Raw genomic sequence first — 19,463 nt, forward strand, 5'->3', positions numbered from 1 at the left:
TTGGAAGCTGACACCACCACTGGAAGAGTTGCAGCCGTATAAGAGCAGACAACCCCCAAACTGGCCACTGCAGCCGCCGCGCCGACCCGCCGTCGCGCGCCTGCTTCCTTCTCCCCGTCGCGTCCACCCCAATCCCCCACCGGGCACCGCCTCGATGAGCCGCCGCGATCAGCACCAGTGGCCTCGCCCCGGCCTCGGATACGACCCTCGCGCCGCCGCCGCCGCGCAGTGGTATGGCGCCGCCTCGGCGTCCTTCCCTGACCCCGGCGCGGCGCCGCTGCACGGGATGAACCCCTTCGGCTTCGCCCCTAACCCCCTGTTCGCGCCGAATCCCTTCAACATGGTCAGTGACCTCCTCCTCCAGAATCCCGCCGCCCTAGCTTCCTACCAGCAGCAACTCCAGCAGCAGCAGGCGCATCACTTCCCCTCCCATGCCTACCACCAAACCCCTACCTCTAACACCCAGCGCCGCCCGACAAAACCCGCCGCCGCTGCCTCCGCCTCACCAGCGCCGCCAGCTCCCCAGCCGCAGCAACAGCAACAGCAGCAGCCGCCGCAGCGCCAGCAGGCCGTTATCGATCGGGCGCAAGCGGCGGCGAGGAAAGCGCGGGAGGAGCTCGTGAAGAGCGGGGAGGGTGTCACGGGTTGGAAGGTGGCGCAGGCGGTGTTGGTGGCGCTCAAGGTCGATTCGTGGGCCTCCCTCGGCGTCCAGCTCCAGGACGTTCCTCTCCTTCGGGACCTCTTCCTCATCGAGGGCAAGGTCAGTACTCAGTACCTGTAGTCGCACTTAGAATACCTTGTGTTATGACTAGTCATTACAACTCTTGGTGCAAAAATTAAGCTGTGGTACATGCCAAAGATAGCCTTGTCCTAGACAAGGGCTAAAATAGCATGTAAGGGAACTAGAATAATTAAGTGACTTGTATAATTATAAAGTAAGGGAGTAGTCAGCTGCTTTCATCTTATCAACTATACTGAACAATTTAGACAAGAGTAGTTTTGATGCTTGATCCTTTTCACTGAAAGTGTGAGGGATTTTTTTTCTGCATGCAATTGCAAAGCTTGCTGACCTCCTTTTATTAGTTTCAACTCACAAGTCATTACTATTTGGTTGAAATTACTTGTTGATTCTGGTAATTGACTTTTGATGGGCATTACTTGGTATTTGTCAGGTGAATGCATTCATTCATTGCTATGTTGCTGCAAGAAAAATTGTAACGGTTTATGATCTGGAGGTTGAGATATGCAAGAATGAGGGGGTTTTGCAGTTTGAAGAGCTGGGATTGGGGCCTTTCCTTCAGCACCCACTTGTTGGGCATTATTTTGCAGTGCCATCTGATTTGTCTATGATGCCAAAGCTTAGTAGCGAGGAAATTATCAATGTCCTGCAGAAATTTGTGGACAATTCTAAGAAGAAAATCACAGTTGAAGATTTCTTGAATTATCTTTCGGAGCAAAAATCAGTCTCTGGAAAGGAAAAGCTTGGTGTGCGGGTACAGAGCTTGGGGTATGTACTTGTTTAGAAATCAGGGTGTTTGCTGTACTTATTATCTTTCAACATGTGATTCCAATATTAGTTTTGGTGTGCTCTGTGTACGCTTCTGAAATAGAAATGCCTTCTTTGGCCTCTTGGTCATTTCATGTTATCATCTAAACATTCTACTTTCACTAATTTAGGGAGGTTTTGTAGGTTGCATATTTCCTTCCTCCGGCAGGCCAGGCAAACTGAACTGTCTTCTCTTAAGCTTCCAGGAAATAAGAGTGGGTCTGGCCATAGTACCCAAGAGAAGTATTTGTTGAAAAATACAAATTACCATACTCACAAGCAGGCGTTAGACAAGAGGTTCAATTCTCTAACTAATCGTATAAAACAGTTACCAGGCATCAATAAACATATTCATTTTGATTCAACCGATGATGAAACTGATTGTGATAGTAGCGCTGAGGAGGGTAAATTTGATGACAATGAGAGTAAGAATGGATGTTCTGTTCTTGATAAAAAAGATGATGATAAGCGTGTAAATAGCTGCCCTTATCCTTCAAAAACTGAGGAAATGGAAAGGCTTGGTTTGAAATCTGAGACTAATAAAAAACCAGCTTTAGAGATTAGCAAGGCAAGAGAGAGCGGAAAAAAGGGAAAACTAAGGGAAAAAAGGAAGTTCGAAGAAAACGAGAGTCCTAGCTCTTCGTGCAAGCTGCCTAAAAAGCAGCAAAAGTTGCAAAAGCATGAAGCATCACCGAATTGTTTCTTAAGCATAGGTAAGCTGGAGAATTTTATAACAACATGGAAGGAAACATGTCGTGAACATCCAGTCCAACAGGTATGTTTAGTACTCATGGTTAAATCTATGTTTTTCTTTACATAATTGCAAATCTAAGTAATCTCATATATGTACCTCTAATGAGGAAGCAAGCATACATCATCCATTTTCTCAACTTATCTGAAACTTAATTGATTGTTAGTTGTTTACCAGGAGGCATGCTCAGTCTGGACTTATCCTATTTCTAGAACTAATTTCTTTGTACCTGTCACTGATGCAGGTTTTGGAAATGATAGCAAATTACTATGGAAGAACACCATCAGAGAAGAAGAAAATAATAAATTTCTGTTCGCAGTACCCAGGCATTGGCCTTCTCAATGTTGCCGTGAGTTGATTGCCCTCCTTTATTTATCTGACTTGAGCATTGCAAACACGTACTGTATTCATTATCCACTATACGGGTATCATATTTTCAAAATGACCTTTTACCTCTATTTCCTCCATGATATCTATTAGATTTGATAATGCACAAATTAGTCATCTTACTTGATTTGGAGGCACATTTTTGTTTATCCTATTTTTGTCTCTTGTGCCCCACGCCCCACCATTGAGCTACCTTTATTTATGAAAAAGTTGTTTAATCATCAAGTTGTTTGATATAGGGTGTGGTATAAGATGCTTACTTTTGAATTGGCAAGTTGGCATTCAAGCGATTGTGCGATTGATATTACAATTCAGGAAAACTTCAAATGTTCGCATGTTTAGGTGTTAACACGTTTTCAAACCTTACATAGTAATGCATATTCTGTATCTGATGCCATAGATAGGCAAGATATAGTAATTCTAGGTAGGGAGAGATTTGTTGACCATGCATATTCAGCGTTACCATTTTGAGATCTTTAAACTTTTCTGCCACATGGACATGCAGGTTAAATCGATGGGATGTGGTCTGCTGGATAGCATTTACGATGTGATACAGCTTTCTAGTGAGAATAACGTGTCTTCAAGCCCTCTTCCTAACACTACCACAGAAGTTATGGAAATCGAGCCCCCAAATAAAGAAAATGCTAGCTGTATTGCTAATGGAGCCAATAATAGGAGTGAAGACAATGGGAGTGGACATAGTGCGTACTCTCTCTCTCTCTCCCTCTCTCTCTGAACTGCAGTTGTCACTCTCAACTGCATGCTACAAACAAATGGCCCCTTTTCATATTTCCATTTGTTCATGCAGGTGTTGCTATTGATGATGTCATCAGGAGGATTACAGAATATATTGAATGCAACAGTAAAGTCTCTGGTGATGTGGCTTTGCAAGTGAGGGCACTTCATGATTGTGAGACATGGGTTACTACTCAATTTTCAGCGAATCAATTTAGTGCTCTTGGACATGGGACATTCCTCGAGTTTTTGGAGAAAAATTGTCATCACTTCCCCACTGCTTTGAGTAGTTTTTTGAAGGGGGGTGCTTGTGATTCTTCATCTCTGGAAGTTTCTGTACTACAGCAGCAAGTTGAAGTTTTACTCTGTCAAGCTGAGAGTAATTGGCTGGAAGATGGTGACTTTTCAGAGGACAGTTTAGTTATGATACTTAAAAGGCAATTCCCATCAATTAGCTTTGATGTTATGCAAGACAAATCTGGGGAAAGGCTTCCTGGCTATATTAAGAGGCAGAGGAAAAACATACAAACAAATACTTTGAAATTTTCCATCTCGTTATTGGAGAAACGGTGGTTTGGAAATTTGCCAGGTAGACATGAAAATGTTGATGTTCTGGGCAACGATGTTGCTGAACAACATTATTATTTGGGAACAGTTTGTTCACGAGAGGCAATTAATTGTTTACTTAGGGCTCCTATGTTGTCTGATTTGCATATTTGGTCGCATTGGGATCTGCTGTTTGCTCCTACACTGGGTTCCTTTGTACGTTGGTTGCTGACTACTGGCCCTATTCAAGAGCTATCATGCATTGTGACCACAGATGGTAGGTTTATTAGAGTAGATCCATCAGCTACAGTTGACCAATTCTTGGAAGCCATTATTCAGCGTTCACCATTTCAAGTGGCAGTGAAATTGCTTTCACTGCTATACATTTACGATGGTTCCACAAACACCCCAATGTCATTGCTAAAATGTTATGCAGAGCGAGCAATAAAGCTCATAGTAGACAACAACAATGATTTGATGAACACTAATTCTGAAAACTGTCAGGTATCTTCTGCAAAAAGTATTAGGTCTGACAGCTTGCCAAACTTTGATGACACAGTTCATTTGATTGCGAAATTTGTACTCGACTGTCTTGGTCATCTACCTTTGGAGTTCCGAAGTCTTGCAGCAGACATACTTTTGGCAGGACTTCGGGTTGTTACCAAGAACTGCTATTCAGTCATGTTGCATGTAGCCACTGAAGATTGGCAGCTTTGCATGCTTCATGATATTGGCTTGTCACTGGGAGTTGCAGAATGGGTTGAAGATTGCCGTAGGTTGTGTTTAACTGAAGAAGTTCATGTGCAGAAAGAAAAGCATTCTTCTGCCAAGCTTACATCAACTGCATCTGAGGTAGCAACACGCGAAAATTCTAACTTGCTTATTTCTAGTGATGTTGATATGATGGATGAGAGAAGAAAATTGTTTCCTAGCACAAATGATCAAGTTGGTATAGATAATAAAGACAGTAAGGTGTTAAATCCTGTTGGAACTGAGGCAGATATTGCAGAATCACATACTAAACAATCTTCCATGATGGGAGAAACAAATCTTGAGGAAGCGTCTCTTGTTATTGAGACTATACGCCGTGAAGAGTTTGGTCTTGATCAGGCCCTAAGTTACACTGAGAATAGCTTGTTGAAAAAGCAGCATGCTCGACTTGGCAGAGCATTGCATTGCCTTTCGCAAGAACTATATTCCCAGGATTCTCATCTACTTCTTGAGCTGGTAAGCTTGAACACTTCCTTTTTTACTTGAATTTGTTGTGTGCTTCCAGGGCATTTGCATGGAAATTTAGGAATATTTATTTGCTGACCTTATTCTGCACATCAGGTACAGAATGCTGATGACAATGCGTATCCTGATGACGTTGAACCAACATTAGCATTCATTCTCCAGGAGAATGGTATTGTTGTTCTAAACAACGAGAGGGGCTTCTCCGCTCAGAACATTAGAGCACTTTGTGATATTGGTAACTCGACAAAGAAAGGATCAAACCGGGGTTATATTGGAAATAAAGGCATTGGATTTAAATCAGTTTTCCGGGTAGGTTACATAGTTTCATGGATATTGTTCTGGTTACTTATTGTAGTTGGTACTTGTCCTATAACTTGTGTGACCTTTTCAATTATCTGGGATTCGAATACCATTTTAATTTTGACAATATGTTTGTAGGTAACTGATGCTCCGGAGATCCATTCAAATGGTTTCCATGTGAAATTTGATATCACAGATGGCCAGATTGGTTTTGTATTGCCAACTGCAGTTCCACCTTACAGTACCACTTCTTTTAGTAGGATGCTAGCCATTGAAGATGACAAGGATGCCCGTTCCTTGTGGAACACTTGCATTTTACTTCCCTTCAGATCAAAATTTAGGGAGGGCACTGGTATGTGCTCCATTGTGTCTATGTTTTCAGATCTCCACCCATCTCTTCTGCTGTTCCTTCACCGACTAAAATGTATTAAGTTCAAGAATTTGCTTGATGACACACTTCTGATTATGAGAAGGGAGGCTCTTGGTGATGGCATTGTGAGAATCTCACATGGGATTGAGACAATGAGTTGGTTGGTGGTCAGTAAGAGGTTACAAGGTACTATTGTGCGGCATGATGTGTGCACCACAGAGATAGCTGTGGCATTTACTTTGCAGGAAACTGAGAAAGGAGATTATGAACCTTACTTAAAGCAGCAACCTGTGTTTGCTTTTCTTCCTCTGAGGAATTACGGCCTTAAATTCATTCTTCAAGGAGATTTTGTTTTACCTTCTTCCAGAGAGGAAGTGGATGCGGATAGTGCATGGAATCAGTGGTTGTTGTCTGAATTCCCTTCTTTGTTTGTCAATGCCCAAGAAACCTTTTGTGCTCTTCCCTGTTTTCAGAGGTGCCCTGGAAAAGCTGTCACAGCCTTCTTGAGTTTTATTCCTCTAGCGGGAGAAGTTCATGGATTCTTCAGCCACCTTCCTCACTTGATCCTTTCCAAGTTGCGTCTGACCCGCTGCATGTTTTTGGATGGCTCTACTTTGCAATGGGTCTTTCCGTGCAATACACTTAGGGGTTGGGATGAACAAACTAAAATGCTATTGTCCGATGGCTTACTTCATGAACATCTTGGTCTTGGTTATCTCTCAAAAGATATTGTTATATCTGATAATTTATCAAGGGCTCTAGGTATTCATGACTACGGACCAAACATTTTGATAGATGCCATCTCATCTATTTGCCGAATTGATGGCTGTATCGAGTCATTGGGCCTGGAGTGGCTATGCGCTTGGTTTGTTACCCTTTATTTGACGTTGCTTTCTCATTCTTCTCGAAATGTTTCCTTAACAAGAAGCCTCGAAGATGATCTGTTGAATACGGTTAGAAAAATACGATGCATCCCACTTTCAGACGGTTCATTCAGCTCTGTTGAAGATGGTCCTATATGGTTACCATATGATATTGTCAATTCCATTCCTGAAAGTAGCATTCAGAATTTCCCAGTTATGTATAGTAATCTTCGAACTGTAAGTCCTGATCTTCTCTCTGCATCCTGCAAAAATAAATACCTCATGGAAGAAGTCAGAACGAATGATCTGGTAGACATTCTGCAAAAGATTGGGGTGCGAAAGTTATCTGGGCATGACATTATTAAAAATCACATCATGATTTCCTTGCGTAATGGTTTAGATGCTAACACGGAAGATCAATTGATTAGAGAGTATGTGAGCTTTATTATGGTTCATCTTCAATCTTCTTGCACCAGCTGTAACTTTGAAAAAGAAGAGATAGTGTCAGAACTACGGAGGAGGCCTATCTTCCTTACAAACCATGGATACAAGTGCCCAGCTGACGAACCAATTCACTTCAGTAAAGATTATGGAAATTCTGTGGATGTTGGCAGGCTGCTTCAGAATGTAGCAATTAATTGGATTGAACTTGATAGTTGCTATTTGATGCATCATGGTTCAAAATCGTCACCATACGAACTGGAAAAATGGAGGCGATTTTTTGAAGAGATGGGTGTCACTGATTTTGTGCAGGTAGTGAAAGTTGAGAAACATTCATCTCAAGATGATTCTTTTCTAGCAGGAGGCCATTCTATAGCTGATGTATCTGCAAAACCCTGCACCGTGTATGACTGGGAGTCACCAGAATTGTCTAGTATTTTATCAATATTTTCTTCAAAAAGATGCCGGAAGAATTGTGTATATCTTCTGGAGGTTCTTGACAGATTCTGGGATGATCATTATAGTGCTAAAGCTAGGAGCCTCACAAATGCCACACATTGTGGTGAAAACAGAACAGTTGAATCATCATTTTTGAAGTCTATTCAAAGCTTCAAATGGGTAGCATCAAGCATGGATGAGGATCTTCATTATGCAACAGATTTATTTTATGATTTTGAAAATGTCCGCTCTCTTTTTGGTAGTGTGGCACCATATGCTGTACCACAGGTTGGTAGTTTATCCTTATGAAATTGTTCCAGAATTTACCAGTCACCTCACCTTAATCCGTTGCGGAGCAGGTATCTAGCAGTTCACTTAGGAAGGACATTGGATTCAAAACAGAGGCATCCTACTGTGATGCTTTGATGGTCCTGAAGTCTTGGATAACATCACAGGTTCCCTTTAGTGCAAGGTAATAGAGTTTCTCCATCTAGATTATATTTGAGTCAGAGAAACATTATGCGATTTGCAAGTTAGAAGCATAAGTAGTTGTCCTTTTCTCCTTTCCTCCTTTTGTTTGTTAATATATGGGTTAACCTCCCTTTTCTTCAGTATGAGCCAGATGTGCAAATTCTATACCTTCTTGTCAGAAGGTGTGGCAGACTTGAAGATTGACATTAAACGGGAGTTCCTGTCATCCCCCTCTATATTTACACCACTACAACGTCCTCGGTCAAGCGAGGTTATTCCTGGGAAGTTTTTGCCACCAAAAGACCTATATTGGCATGACCCAACAGGCTGTTCTGAAATAACAGAGGAATTCGTTGCAACAAAAAGCAGAAGCATGTTCCCAAGAAGAATGCTATCTGTAGCCTATCCAAGCCTTTGTGAATTCTTTACTGAGGCATGTGCTGTACCAAAGGTACCAAAAACATCAAATTATGTTGAGATGCTTATACAACTGTCAACCGCTGCATTGCCTTCACAAGCAGCCAACCATGTAAGTATCTTTAATGCATGGCTATATTTTTGTAGCTTAGTGTTAAGTAGATACTTCCAGTTAATTATGATTTTAATCATTCTGAACTGAAGAAACCACAAGTTTTGCCGGTTGTATTTTGCAAGGTTATTTAATTTATTATCTCTTGTTTTTCATGTTATATATAGGTCTTTCGTGTATTTGTGAGATGGGCTAATGATTGGCATTCCGAAAGTGACAAGATGAATGATATATTGTACTTGAAAGAATCTCTTCAGAAATTAGAAACAACAATATTGCCCACCACAGTTGATAAATGGGTCTCTCTACATCCTTCCTTTGGCCTTGTTTGTTGGGTAGATGATGATGAGTTGAAGCTACAGTTTAAAAATTCTAATGATGTTAACTTCATACAATTTGGTGACCTTTCCTTTGAGGATAAGCAAATGCTGTATGGAAGAGTTGCTGCTTTAATGAAAAGCTTAGGTATCCAAGCACTTTCTAAGGTAATAGACATCTTTATATGGTTTTCAAAGTCTTCATTTTTTAGTCTTCTCCTCATGCAAGAGGGGCAGTGCTAACAAGGCAAGTGTAAAGTTGTGCAAAGTAAAATGGAAAAGGAACCTCAACAAAATTTAATTTGTGGCTGTAACTTTGTTGAAAACCTTTATAGTGAAAAAATGGCTGAAATACAGCGGCGCTTTAATATGAGTTTATGCTGTAATTTTGACAATAACAGTTCATCTTACCAGACCTTGTAGTGTTCCTTTGGATGAAGATAGCTCATTAGTCATTTATTAGTAATACTAATCTGTTCGCTAGCAGCAGAAAGTTCTAGTTCAGGCACAGTGCAAATAGACCAACTTAAAATAGTTTTTAGTTATAGCAGAATGATGTAATCGTGTTACTTAGTAAATTAAGAGTGCTTATTTTACTATGCATAGGCTCCTTTTCTTTTATTCATCTAATTGATATATTGAGCCCAAGCAGGGTAATATGTATTGAAGTAAATTTGTTATAGCTATATTTCTGTGTGTTTCTTATCACTCTTTTCTACCTTTACATAGGTTGTGTATCGAGAAGCAATATTTTATGGTACATCAGAAAACAGAGAAAAGGTTTCTTTAATTTGTTGGCTTTTGCCATATATGCAACGGTACATCTATAAGATGCATAAAGATACTTATATCAACTTCCAGCAAAACGAGATCATGAAACTTAGCAATCTGCAAGTAGTTGTTGTTGACAAGTTATTCCACAAGTATGTGCTGAGAGGACTTGAGAGTTCTTCTAAGAAAAGATTCAAATGCCATTGTCTTTTGCAGGTTAGTATCTATTGTTCTATTCTGTGAGTGTATTTTACTCTAGCGTCATTGATCTTATTGTTTGTCTTCTCTACATGAGCTTCATACCTCTTGGTTGTCAATGCATGATGTACAAATTTAAAGTTTTGCTCTGCTTAATTCCTCTGCCTTCATTTTATTTGACATGTTATTGGTTTGCAGGGAAATACTCTATACGCTACACAAGATGCTGATTCACATTCAGTGTTTTTGGAACTTTCTAGGATTTTCTTTGATGGATCCCCTGATCTGCATTTTGCAAACTTTCTACACATGATAAAAACCATGGCAGGATCAGGCACCCCTGCTGAGCAAATAGAGTCTTTTATCATTAATAATCAGAATGTGCCCGAGTTACCTGAGCACGAAGCTGTCTGGTCCTTCTCTTCCTTGTCTGCAGCAAACCAAAGTCCAGCCAACCAAGAAGTTGATCCCCAAGGGGTTGAACTCCAACCTGTGTGTGGATTCAATGCTCCCAATCATCAGAAGGCGCCAGTGATGATTTCAAGTTGGCCTCTTAATCATTGGAGAACAGCACCTGTCTTCAAAACACCTCTCATAAGCCATCAATCATGCACGCAAGAGGCAAAGGTGAATGATGCTGGACCTTCATCAGACTTAAGCATGCCTGCTCTGTGTGGACACACCGAAGATACTTTGCTTTCTGTTGATCTTGACGGGGATTGGATTATAGAAGAGAATGCAAGGCCCGAAACTACATTACTTGGAGATAGTACAGCCACAATCCTCGATGAGCCTCAGATGATGATGTCTGACTTTTCCAGTGCACCTACTTATCTCGACGTGGAGGCTGGAAGTTCAAGCCCAACAGTCCATGTTGAGCTAACAAATTTCAACGAGAAAATGGCCAATCTTATAGAAGATAGGAATAGGCTGCCTCCAGATGCAACCCAGTTAAAAACAGGGAGGCTTGGTGAAGAACTGGTCCACAAACATTTTGCTGAGCAACTAGGATCCAACAATGTCAGGTGGATGAATGAAAAGATTGAAACCGGACTACCTTATGACATTGTTATCACACACAGCGAAGGTTTCACAGAGTATGTGGAGGTTAAGACAACTGTATCTTCAAGAAAGGATTGGTTCGATGTCACACCAAGGGAATGGCAGTTTGCGTTGGAGAAAGGGGATTTATTTAGCATTGCTCGTGTTATTCTGTCAAGTACAAAGAGAGCAAGTATCGAAATGTTGAAAAATCCGTACAAGCTTTATAAGCAGAAGGCATTGCGGCTTGGTCTCCTGATATCCAGACAAGGGTCAGCAGCAACCTAGACCAAAATGCCAGTTTTGTTGAGGCTGACTTTTCTACTGATTGAAATGGTTGTTCTAACTGAGGAATCTTCTCCATTGACGGCTCTTGAAATTTTGGTGCATAATGATGCATTGATTTTGCTCTTATTTTTCCCATTTTCGAAAGGTAGATGGTGTAACTAAACGTAAAATTGTACAGAAATTGATCTAACAATTTGATGTTGCCATGTTCTATTACCTTCATTAATCTGAAATCACGAACCACGGCGGGCTAGGGTATGCGATCGAGATGAATGCGTGGATTAGGGAGAAATTGAAGGTCGAGTGCGATTTTATTTTGGAGAAAAGAGGGAGGAGCACGTACGCCCTCCAATCGAACCGATGGACCTAACAAAAAATGTGCAAAGAGTCACTGGCAATCTATAGTTGTAGGAGGTCACCACCGGCGCGGCGTCGCCGGCGGAACACTGGCCGGATAAGTGGAGACCAGGAGACACCAGGGTGATCGGCGCTCAGGCTCAGGACATGCACCACGCTCGAATTGTCGTCGATGAGTTTCCTTATGATCCGCCAGCGCCGCCGTGTTCGACAACGCAACGCCTCGCCGTGCTGGGGACTCCGGCGAGGCCGCTACCTCGAGGACATCGGAATTTCCTCCTTTCAATTGCGCGGCAAGCCACGTGCCCTGGAGCGCGGCGGCGGCGGCGGCGCCGTCGCCGTCCACGGGCGCTATGGGCGCGGGGGCGGGATGGCGGCGGCGGTGCGTGAACCTGACGGGGAAGCAAGCGCTGGACGCGACTGTTAGCGAATGACTAGGTCTATCAACTGACCATGTCACGTTGTCCTTGTATTTTTCTTGACCCGTTCTTTTAGCTGTAGTTAGTTATTGTTCCGTTGGCAAGACGTGCTGTACATGTATGTACCTTATATACATCTGAACATCAATAGAACAGTGGTTGAGTTGGCATTCGTTCTCATTCATGGTGTCAGATGGGGTTCGAGGAATCCTTCACCAATCCCTTCGCCTCTCGATCCCCTCCGATCGCTTCCGCTGTCATGGATGCCACCTTCGACCCCTCGCCGGACTCCTCTCCCCCAAGCTCGCCGGATCAGCTTCGAGTTGGCATTCGTTCTCATTCAGCGACGTCGCCGGTTGCCCTGTCGCCGGCGCCGGAATATTTGCAAAAGACCCTGGTTTGGATCGATTCAAATATTTGCATATACCCCCGTACTATTTGTAAATAGCTCCCTGATTTGGATCGCGATCAATAGTCGCGATCCGATTATTTACTATTAGTTCCCTCGAATTTGCACATAGCCCCCTGGTTGGGTCCGGTCCTGGCCGCCGGAATCGCCATGCCCCGTCCCGCTCCCGCACGAAATCCCACCCTCACGCTCTATCCCCAACAATCCCAACCGAAGCAAGGACCGGGTGGTGCCCGTTCACAACTCCGAGGAGGCGGCGCATCGACGGGCCACGTGCCCACATCAAGTCGTTCAAGACTGACAGACCGGCTGAGCGGCGGGGCGCCGGCATCGGCTCGCTCCGCTCGTTCGCTGGCGATTCTCCGACGCATCTTTGGATGGTGCCTACTGCTGCTGAGCAAGAATCACGTGGTGGTGATCAAGGAGCTGCAGGACTCTGTTTCTTGTTTCTTTCTTACTCTCCGTGGCCATGGCCGGTGGAAGCTGGTGGAGACATAGGGAAAGACCGCATGGAGGAAGGGAAGGGGTTCAATCAACGCCCATGACGCGGCGGCGCTCCGGCGAGCCACGGCGGGCAGCGGAGGCGGCCGGCGGCGACGACCGGGGGTGGACGGTAAATGAAATATCGTCCGCCCCCTGGGTACCTTCTTCCAGCCGTTGGACTGGAGTTTCAGGGATTGGGTCGTCCTCGTCAGTCGTCGAGCAGGTGCGGGAGCTCAGCTGCGTCCCATGCGGGGAGGCAGACGGCTCGGCGGCGAGTGTCCGCCGGTCGACGGCATGGGAGACCTCACCGCTTCATCGTTAAGACAAGCTCGCCGGATCAGTGGGCCCGGGCAGGGAGATTGGCCTGCCGGCTGGCTTCGGCAGATGTGCCCGGCCGCCAGCTCGTACCCCGTCACCGCCGTCTTCGCATGCGCCCATACGACGATCAGAGAGCGTGACAGAAGGCTGTCTGTTTTGTTTTTGCATGTTCATAGTTAAATCAGACAATGGAAGTTACTGAACTGAATGTAATTAACAGCTTGCTTATCGCTGCCGTTTACGTTGAGAGTGATGATGGATCTTTGTGCCTGAATCTACACTTTCCGCAGACTTGTGGAAATTGCAGATTGTTACTTTGCAACCTCCTAATCAACAGTTTTCGAAGGCGAAGTGTATTCATGCATCCATCAGCCAAGGTCTGGTCGTCTGTATCATCATCCCCTGTTGCTTTCATTCTGATATCCACTTCACTTAGGCAATTAAATTCCATAGACATGCCTCTTCTTGGGCTCAATAAGCAGAGATATCCATCGGTCTGAAATTGTACAAGGAACAGGAATATATGACTACATACTCTATGACTTTATCCAGTGCATAATCTTGAATAATCAAAGGCATAGATTACCTACAAGGCTGACATCAAGTGGATTTTCTCAGGTTCGATTGAAAAATAAATTACGGCAATAGTCCTCATCGTCACGGATAGCAACAATCCCATACACGACTGGTGACGTCCAACAGACATGTTTGCACTTTCATGTTGAAAATTTTTAGAATAGGGGTCTGTTCATCATTCATGAAAACACTGCCCAGCCATTGGATCATTGCAATGAGTTTTCACGAATCACGGACGGGCTTGGGTCGGAAATGTTCTCCTACGCACGGGGGTTGCTACCCACCATCATGCTAGTCGTTGAAAGGAAACCGATCGACCGACCATTCAACTGTGGTGTCCCGACTCCTGAGGGCCGATCAGCTTGGTCTCGACATCTCCGGACAGTGTTGCGCCACCGCCGCCGCGCCGGCGGTGATCCCCTACTGCAAGTATGAATTGCCAGTGTTTCCGGGTTTCCGGATGATCGACAGGCGCCGGCGCGCCGCTGTGTTCGACGACGCGCCGCCTCCGCGACGCTCGCGCGGCCGCCACCTCGAGGACAGCGGAATCTCGCTACCGCATGGGCCGAAGCGCTCCTCCGTCCAGCTGCGCAGTAAGCCACGTACGTGCTGCTCGCTCGCTCGGTGGAAAGTCGGCCTGCCCTGAATTAAAGGCGCGGCGGCGGCGGCGCCGTCGCCGTCCTTCATCTGAACTCGGCGGCGAGCAGCATCCCCGAACGTGCCATGGCCGCGGCAGCGAGGGCGGTGCCGTGGTTCTGACGGAAGTAAGCGCGGGATGAGACCTCGCAGGTTGCGATGTCGCCGGCGGCCGGCGCTAAATAATTTCAAAGTGACCCAGGTCTGGTTAGTGATTATTAACCGCGATCCAAATATTTACATATAAACCCCTACGTTTTACACATGACACCCTAATTTGGATCGCGATCAATAGCCGTGATCCGATTATTTGCAATTAGGACCCTACAATTTGCACGTAGCCCCCTGGTTCGGGTTAGCTCCTGGCCGCCACATCCTCCCCGCCGGAATCGAGAAGCCCCGTCGGCCCGTCCTGGCTACCAATCCCCCGCTCATGCCCTAGCACTATCCCCAGCATGTTAGAACACAACAATCCCAACCGCATCAAGGATCGGGCGGTGGGCGTCTGCGACTCCGAGGATGGGGCTGCGGGCAATGATAGCCAACGCCGGCGGCCGCCGGGCTGCGCTGACAGACCGGCCGCTCTGCTATCACCGACCCGGCCTGCGCAGGTGCAGGTGGAGACCACGAGTTTCAGGTCTTGTTTAGTTCACCTTCAAATCTCAGGTCTTGTTTAGTTACTAATTTGGGAGTGATAAAATTGGCATTTTGTCATAAATGCGCTGTAGCATTTCGTTTGTATTTGTGAATTATTGTCCAAATATTGACTAATTAGGCTCAAAAGATTCGTCTCGCAAAGTACAACAAAATTGTGCAATTAGTTTTTGATTTCGTCTACATTTAGTACTACATGCATGTACCGCAAGTTTTATGATGGTGAATCTTCTTTTTGCATAGTGTCAAAGTTGGGAGTTTGGAGGGAACTAAACATGGCCTCAACTTTGGCACTATGCAAAAAGAAGATTTCCCATCACATCAAACTTGCGATACATGCATGGAGTATTAAATGTAGACGAAATTAAAAACTAATTGTATAGTTTTGTTGTACTTTGCGAGACGAATCTTTTGAGCCTAATTAGTCAATGATTGGACAATAATTCACAAATACAAACGAAACGCTACAGTGTACTACAGTGCTAACACAGTAATTTTAGCACTCCAAAATTAGGCAACTAAACATGCCTCAGGTTCGCCGGCGCGCGCATCGCAGTGGCACCCCGAGTCGCGCGACTCCGTGAGCCGGGTCGCACCGACCCTGCGGAACGCGTGAGAGTTGCGTCGCGTTCTTCAAGCCTAACCAACCAACCATCGGCCGTCGGCCACTTCCACACGCGCCGACCCAGTTGACACGGCTGGCTAGTCTCGCCTGCCTCAAGTCGGTGTCGCTCCCCGTCGGCTGCTGTTTCCTTCTCCGCGTCGTCCAAATCAACCTCGACCACCTGCCAACATCCACTCTGACACTCCGAATCCCACCGCTCCGCGTGCGCCAACAAGCCCCTGCAACTGCAGCCACAGCCACAGCCACAGGGTTTCAGGTTCGCCGGGTAGCTGACGACCCAGAAATGGGTGAAACCGAACCGAAACAAAGCCGTTACCCGCTTGCACCGGCAGGCTTGCCGTTGCAGCCGCGGCGTCGGGTCGGGATCACGACCGCCGCGTGCGTTCCTGCCTGCCCCCACCCCACCGCAACGGTCCGGTCTTTAAACACCCAACCCACACGGATATACGCCACGTCAACGCCCGGTCCTCCTCCTCCACGTTAAAAGTAGGCTGGCTCTGGCTGGGTGGGGGCATTGGCAAAGCCCGCGCACGCGTCCCCAAACGGCTACCCGAACGACTCGGCTCCGGGGCTCCTCGGCCTTGCTCGGTTTTGCTTCCACCGTCGCGAACCCCGCCGCGCCATGCCGCCGAAGCGCGCGTGCCGCCTCGCGCTGCTGGCCGCGGCGGCGGCGTACCTGCTCTTCCTCCTCCTCTTCGAGCTCCCCTCCTTCGCCCTCTCCACCGCGCCGCCACGCCACGCCAACGCCGCCACGCACCGCGCCCGCCGCCGCGAGCTCGAGGCGGCGGCCTCCGCGCTGCCTTCATCCTCCCCGCTCCGCCCACACAAGGCCGCCTTCCCCCGCCGCGCCCCGCTCGCCGTCTCCTCCGTCCGCTTCCACCGCCCCAGCTCCTCCTCCTCCTCCTCCATCGACGCCTCAGCCTCCGCCGCATTCGCCGCCGCGCGGCCCCACCTCGCGCATCTCCTCTCCCACCCCCCCTCCGCTTCCCCGTCCTCCTCCTCCCCTTCGCCGTCCCCGTCCGCGGCCGCCTCATGCCCCGCGACGGTCTCGGCGCCGCCCGGAGTCCGGCTCGCGAGCGGCGTGGCGGTGGAGCTGCCGTGCGGGATGGCGGTGGGGTCGCGCGTCACGGTGGTGGCGCGGCCGCGGGCGGCGCGGAGGGAGGGGGGCGGCCCCGTCATGGTTTCGCAGTTCATGGTCGAGCTCCTCGGCACCAAGGCGGTGCAGGGGGAGGAGCCGCCCAGGGTGCTGCACTTCAATCCCAGGATCCGCGGGGACTTCAGCGGCCGCCCCGTCATCGAGCTCAACACTTGCTACAGGATGCAGTGGGCGCAACCGCAGCGGTGCGAGGGGTTCGCGTCACGGCCGGGCGAGGATACTGGTGAGCTCGATTGCTTTGCTCTCTTCGGCCATGCTTTGTTTCGTGCACTCCGCTTCGTTGGGTAGGAAATTAGCGTTCATTGTTAGCAAAAAAAAAAGTGCCCGAATGTGATAGCTGTTTCCTCAATTCGACGCGAAAAAGATAAGGATTTCTTTATCTTCACGTATGTGCACCTCCGAAAGTTTCCTTTGTAAATTGGCTTGAAGCTCAAGTTATGGTATTGACCTTTCAGTTGACGGGGAATTGAAGTGTGAGAAATGGATCCGGGATGATTACAGCAAGTCAGAAGAGTCAAGGATGAAATTGTGGTTGAACCGTTTGATTGGCAGGCCGAGCATTGATTGGCCATACCCATTTGCAGAGGGCAAGCAATTTGTTTTAACAATAACAGCTGGTCTGGAAGGCTACCATGTCAATGTTGATGGCCGGCATGTTACATCGTTCCCTTACCGCACTGTGAGTAGCTATGGTACCTTGTACAAACTGCTAAAAATTGTTTCAATGCTGTCTCAAGATTTAATTTTCTAATGGTGGTTAATTGTTTGCTTGACAGGGTTACAATCTGGAGGATGCAACAGAATTGTCTTTGAAAGGAGACCTTGATATCGAGTCCGTCTTCGCTGATTATTTGCCCAATTCACCTCCTAGTTTTGCTCCACAGAGTTATCTCGAGATGTCTGAACAGTGGAAGGCCTCACCCTTGCCAACTGAACCCGTGGAGCTTTTTATTGGCATCCTTTCAGCTACTAACCATTTTGCTGAGCGTATGGCTGTTCGGAAGTCATGGATGATTTCTACTAGGAGATCATCTAATGTTGTTGCTCGCTTCTTTGTGGCTCTGGTAAGTTTTGACAGCTGAATTATTAGGGTAATACTTTCCCGTGCAAATTCTAATAAAATAAAAACACTTCACAGAATGGAAAAAAGGAGGTAAATGAAGAGCTGAAGAAGGAGGCAGAGTACTTTGGGGACATTGTTATAGTGCCATTCATGGATCACTATGACCTTGTTGTTCTGAAAACCATTGCCATTGTCGAGTATGGGGTGCGTAATTTGGATCTCTGTGGATGAATTTGTTTTACTTTCTCTATCAGCTTTAATTTCATTTGCCTAAAATCCTGATGATATTACAATAATTTTTCAGGTGAGGGTTGTTCCTGCAAAACACATAATGAAATGCGATGATGATACATTTGTCAGAATCGAATCCGTTTTAGATCAAGTAAAGAAGGTCCAAAGTGGGAAGAGCATGTATGTGGGAAATATAAACTACTACCACAGGCCTTTACGATCGGGGAAATGGTCTGTGACATATGAGGTAAGACTCTATTTTATGTAGAGTTAAATAGTTTCTGTATGTGCAGTGTGCTGCTCCTTCAAAAAGCTAGAGGAAACCCTTTCATGTGGTCTTCCTTATGCTAGGTTACTGAAGTAGCATGGATTCAACATATTAGTTGTTAGGTCATCGGGATGAGCCCATTTTTAGTCTCATTAATATCACAATACGGTTTACCCTTTGGCATAGCTGCATAATTTGTTATGGTGACCAATGTTTTTCATAAAACCTTAAATTGCTGGCTTCTTTTCTTCTTACATTTCAGTTTGTTACATAACTTTGATATAGTTTTTTCTGCTTCTGACAGGAATGGCCAGAGGAAGCATATCCTCCTTATGCTAATGGGCCTGGCTACGTGATTTCATCAGATATCGCTCAAAACATTTTATCCGAGTTTGATAACAATGCATTAAGAGTAAGTACAGCAGTTATACCCTCTTCCTATCTCTTGTCATTGAATACAGCAATAGTGCTTTGTTGTTTTCTGAACAATGGAGTCTGCAATGAGTGATTTCTAATGGCTGCTTTTTTCCCCTTTACACAGCTATTCAAGATGGAAGATGTCAATATGGGCATGTGGGTTGAGAAGTTCAATACTACTCGTCAGCCTGTAGAGTATTTGCATGACGTCAGGTTCTACCAGCCTGGTTGCTTCGACGGTTACTTCACCGCACACTACCAATCCCCGCAGCACATGATTTGCTTGTGGAGAAAGTTGCAAGCAGGAAGCGCTCAATGCTGCGACGTGAGATGACAATGGCTAACACATCCCTGTCCGAACAGCGTGTTTGGGATCATCGAGAGGCAACACCAAGGATGAGTTGAGGCAACACCGTGGACCTTGTTACCATCTATTCGTTCATTCTTTTGGTCAGTAGTTGATTCAGCTGCTGAAGCTAACACCGGAGATCCATGTTCCTAAAACTGTTTTTGTACATGTCAAATTTATTTGACCTCGATAGGATAGGAGCCTGATGGTTTATGTAACTGTGTTGTATACCAACTGTTTCTGTATATGTCATATTCTGAACTTCAGTCGCGTA

The 19,463-nt window shown here is 46.0% G+C and overlaps 2 protein-coding genes across 2 annotated transcripts; both read left to right on the forward strand.

The window, feature by feature from the left end:
• The first annotated feature begins 74 nt into the window (after window positions 1–74).
• Window positions 75–11,450, forward strand: LOC117839148 (protein NO VEIN). The gene is made up of 13 exons (XM_034719415.2): window positions 75–760; window positions 1,173–1,507; window positions 1,691–2,321; window positions 2,542–2,646; window positions 3,190–3,385; window positions 3,493–5,192; window positions 5,298–5,510; window positions 5,640–7,901; window positions 7,973–8,085; window positions 8,226–8,613; window positions 8,781–9,098; window positions 9,660–9,917; window positions 10,098–11,450. The coding sequence occupies exons 1-13, from the start codon at window positions 155–157 to the stop codon at window positions 11,226–11,228; spliced, it is 8,256 nt and encodes a 2,751-aa protein (XP_034575306.1). The 5' UTR covers window positions 75–154; the 3' UTR covers window positions 11,229–11,450.
• Window positions 11,451–16,200: 4,750 nt separating this feature from the next.
• LOC117841037 (hydroxyproline O-galactosyltransferase GALT5) lies at window positions 16,201–19,463 on the forward strand. Its single transcript, XM_034721601.2, has 7 exons — window positions 16,201–17,084; window positions 17,317–17,540; window positions 17,638–17,925; window positions 18,000–18,128; window positions 18,229–18,402; window positions 18,728–18,835; window positions 18,965–19,463. Exons 1-7 carry the CDS (start codon window positions 16,328–16,330, stop codon window positions 19,172–19,174), a joined length of 1,890 nt encoding a protein of 629 aa, XP_034577492.1. The 5' UTR covers window positions 16,201–16,327; the 3' UTR covers window positions 19,175–19,463.

This window comes from Setaria viridis, chromosome 9 (genome assembly GCF_005286985.2).
Source record: "Setaria viridis chromosome 9, Setaria_viridis_v4.0, whole genome shotgun sequence".
In the NCBI taxonomy this organism is placed as follows: domain Eukaryota; kingdom Viridiplantae; phylum Streptophyta; class Magnoliopsida; order Poales; family Poaceae; genus Setaria; species Setaria viridis.

Coding starts and splice junctions, on each gene's coding strand:
- LOC117841037 (XM_034721601.2), top strand. CDS start 16,328: ATGCCGCCGAAGCGCGCGTGCCGCCTCGCGCTGCTGGCCGCGGCGGCG. Junction 17,085..17,316: donor ACGGCCGGGCGAGGATACTG/GTGAGCTCGATT, acceptor TTGACCTTTCAG/TTGACGGGGAATTGAAGTGT. Junction 18,129..18,228: donor TTGCCATTGTCGAGTATGGG/GTGCGTAATTTG, acceptor ATAATTTTTCAG/GTGAGGGTTGTTCCTGCAAA.
- LOC117839148 (XM_034719415.2), top strand. CDS start 155: ATGAGCCGCCGCGATCAGCACCAGTGGCCTCGCCCCGGCCTCGGATAC. Junction 5,511..5,639: donor GATTTAAATCAGTTTTCCGG/GTAGGTTACATA, acceptor ATATGTTTGTAG/GTAACTGATGCTCCGGAGAT. Junction 8,614..8,780: donor CTTCACAAGCAGCCAACCAT/GTAAGTATCTTT, acceptor TGTTATATATAG/GTCTTTCGTGTATTTGTGAG.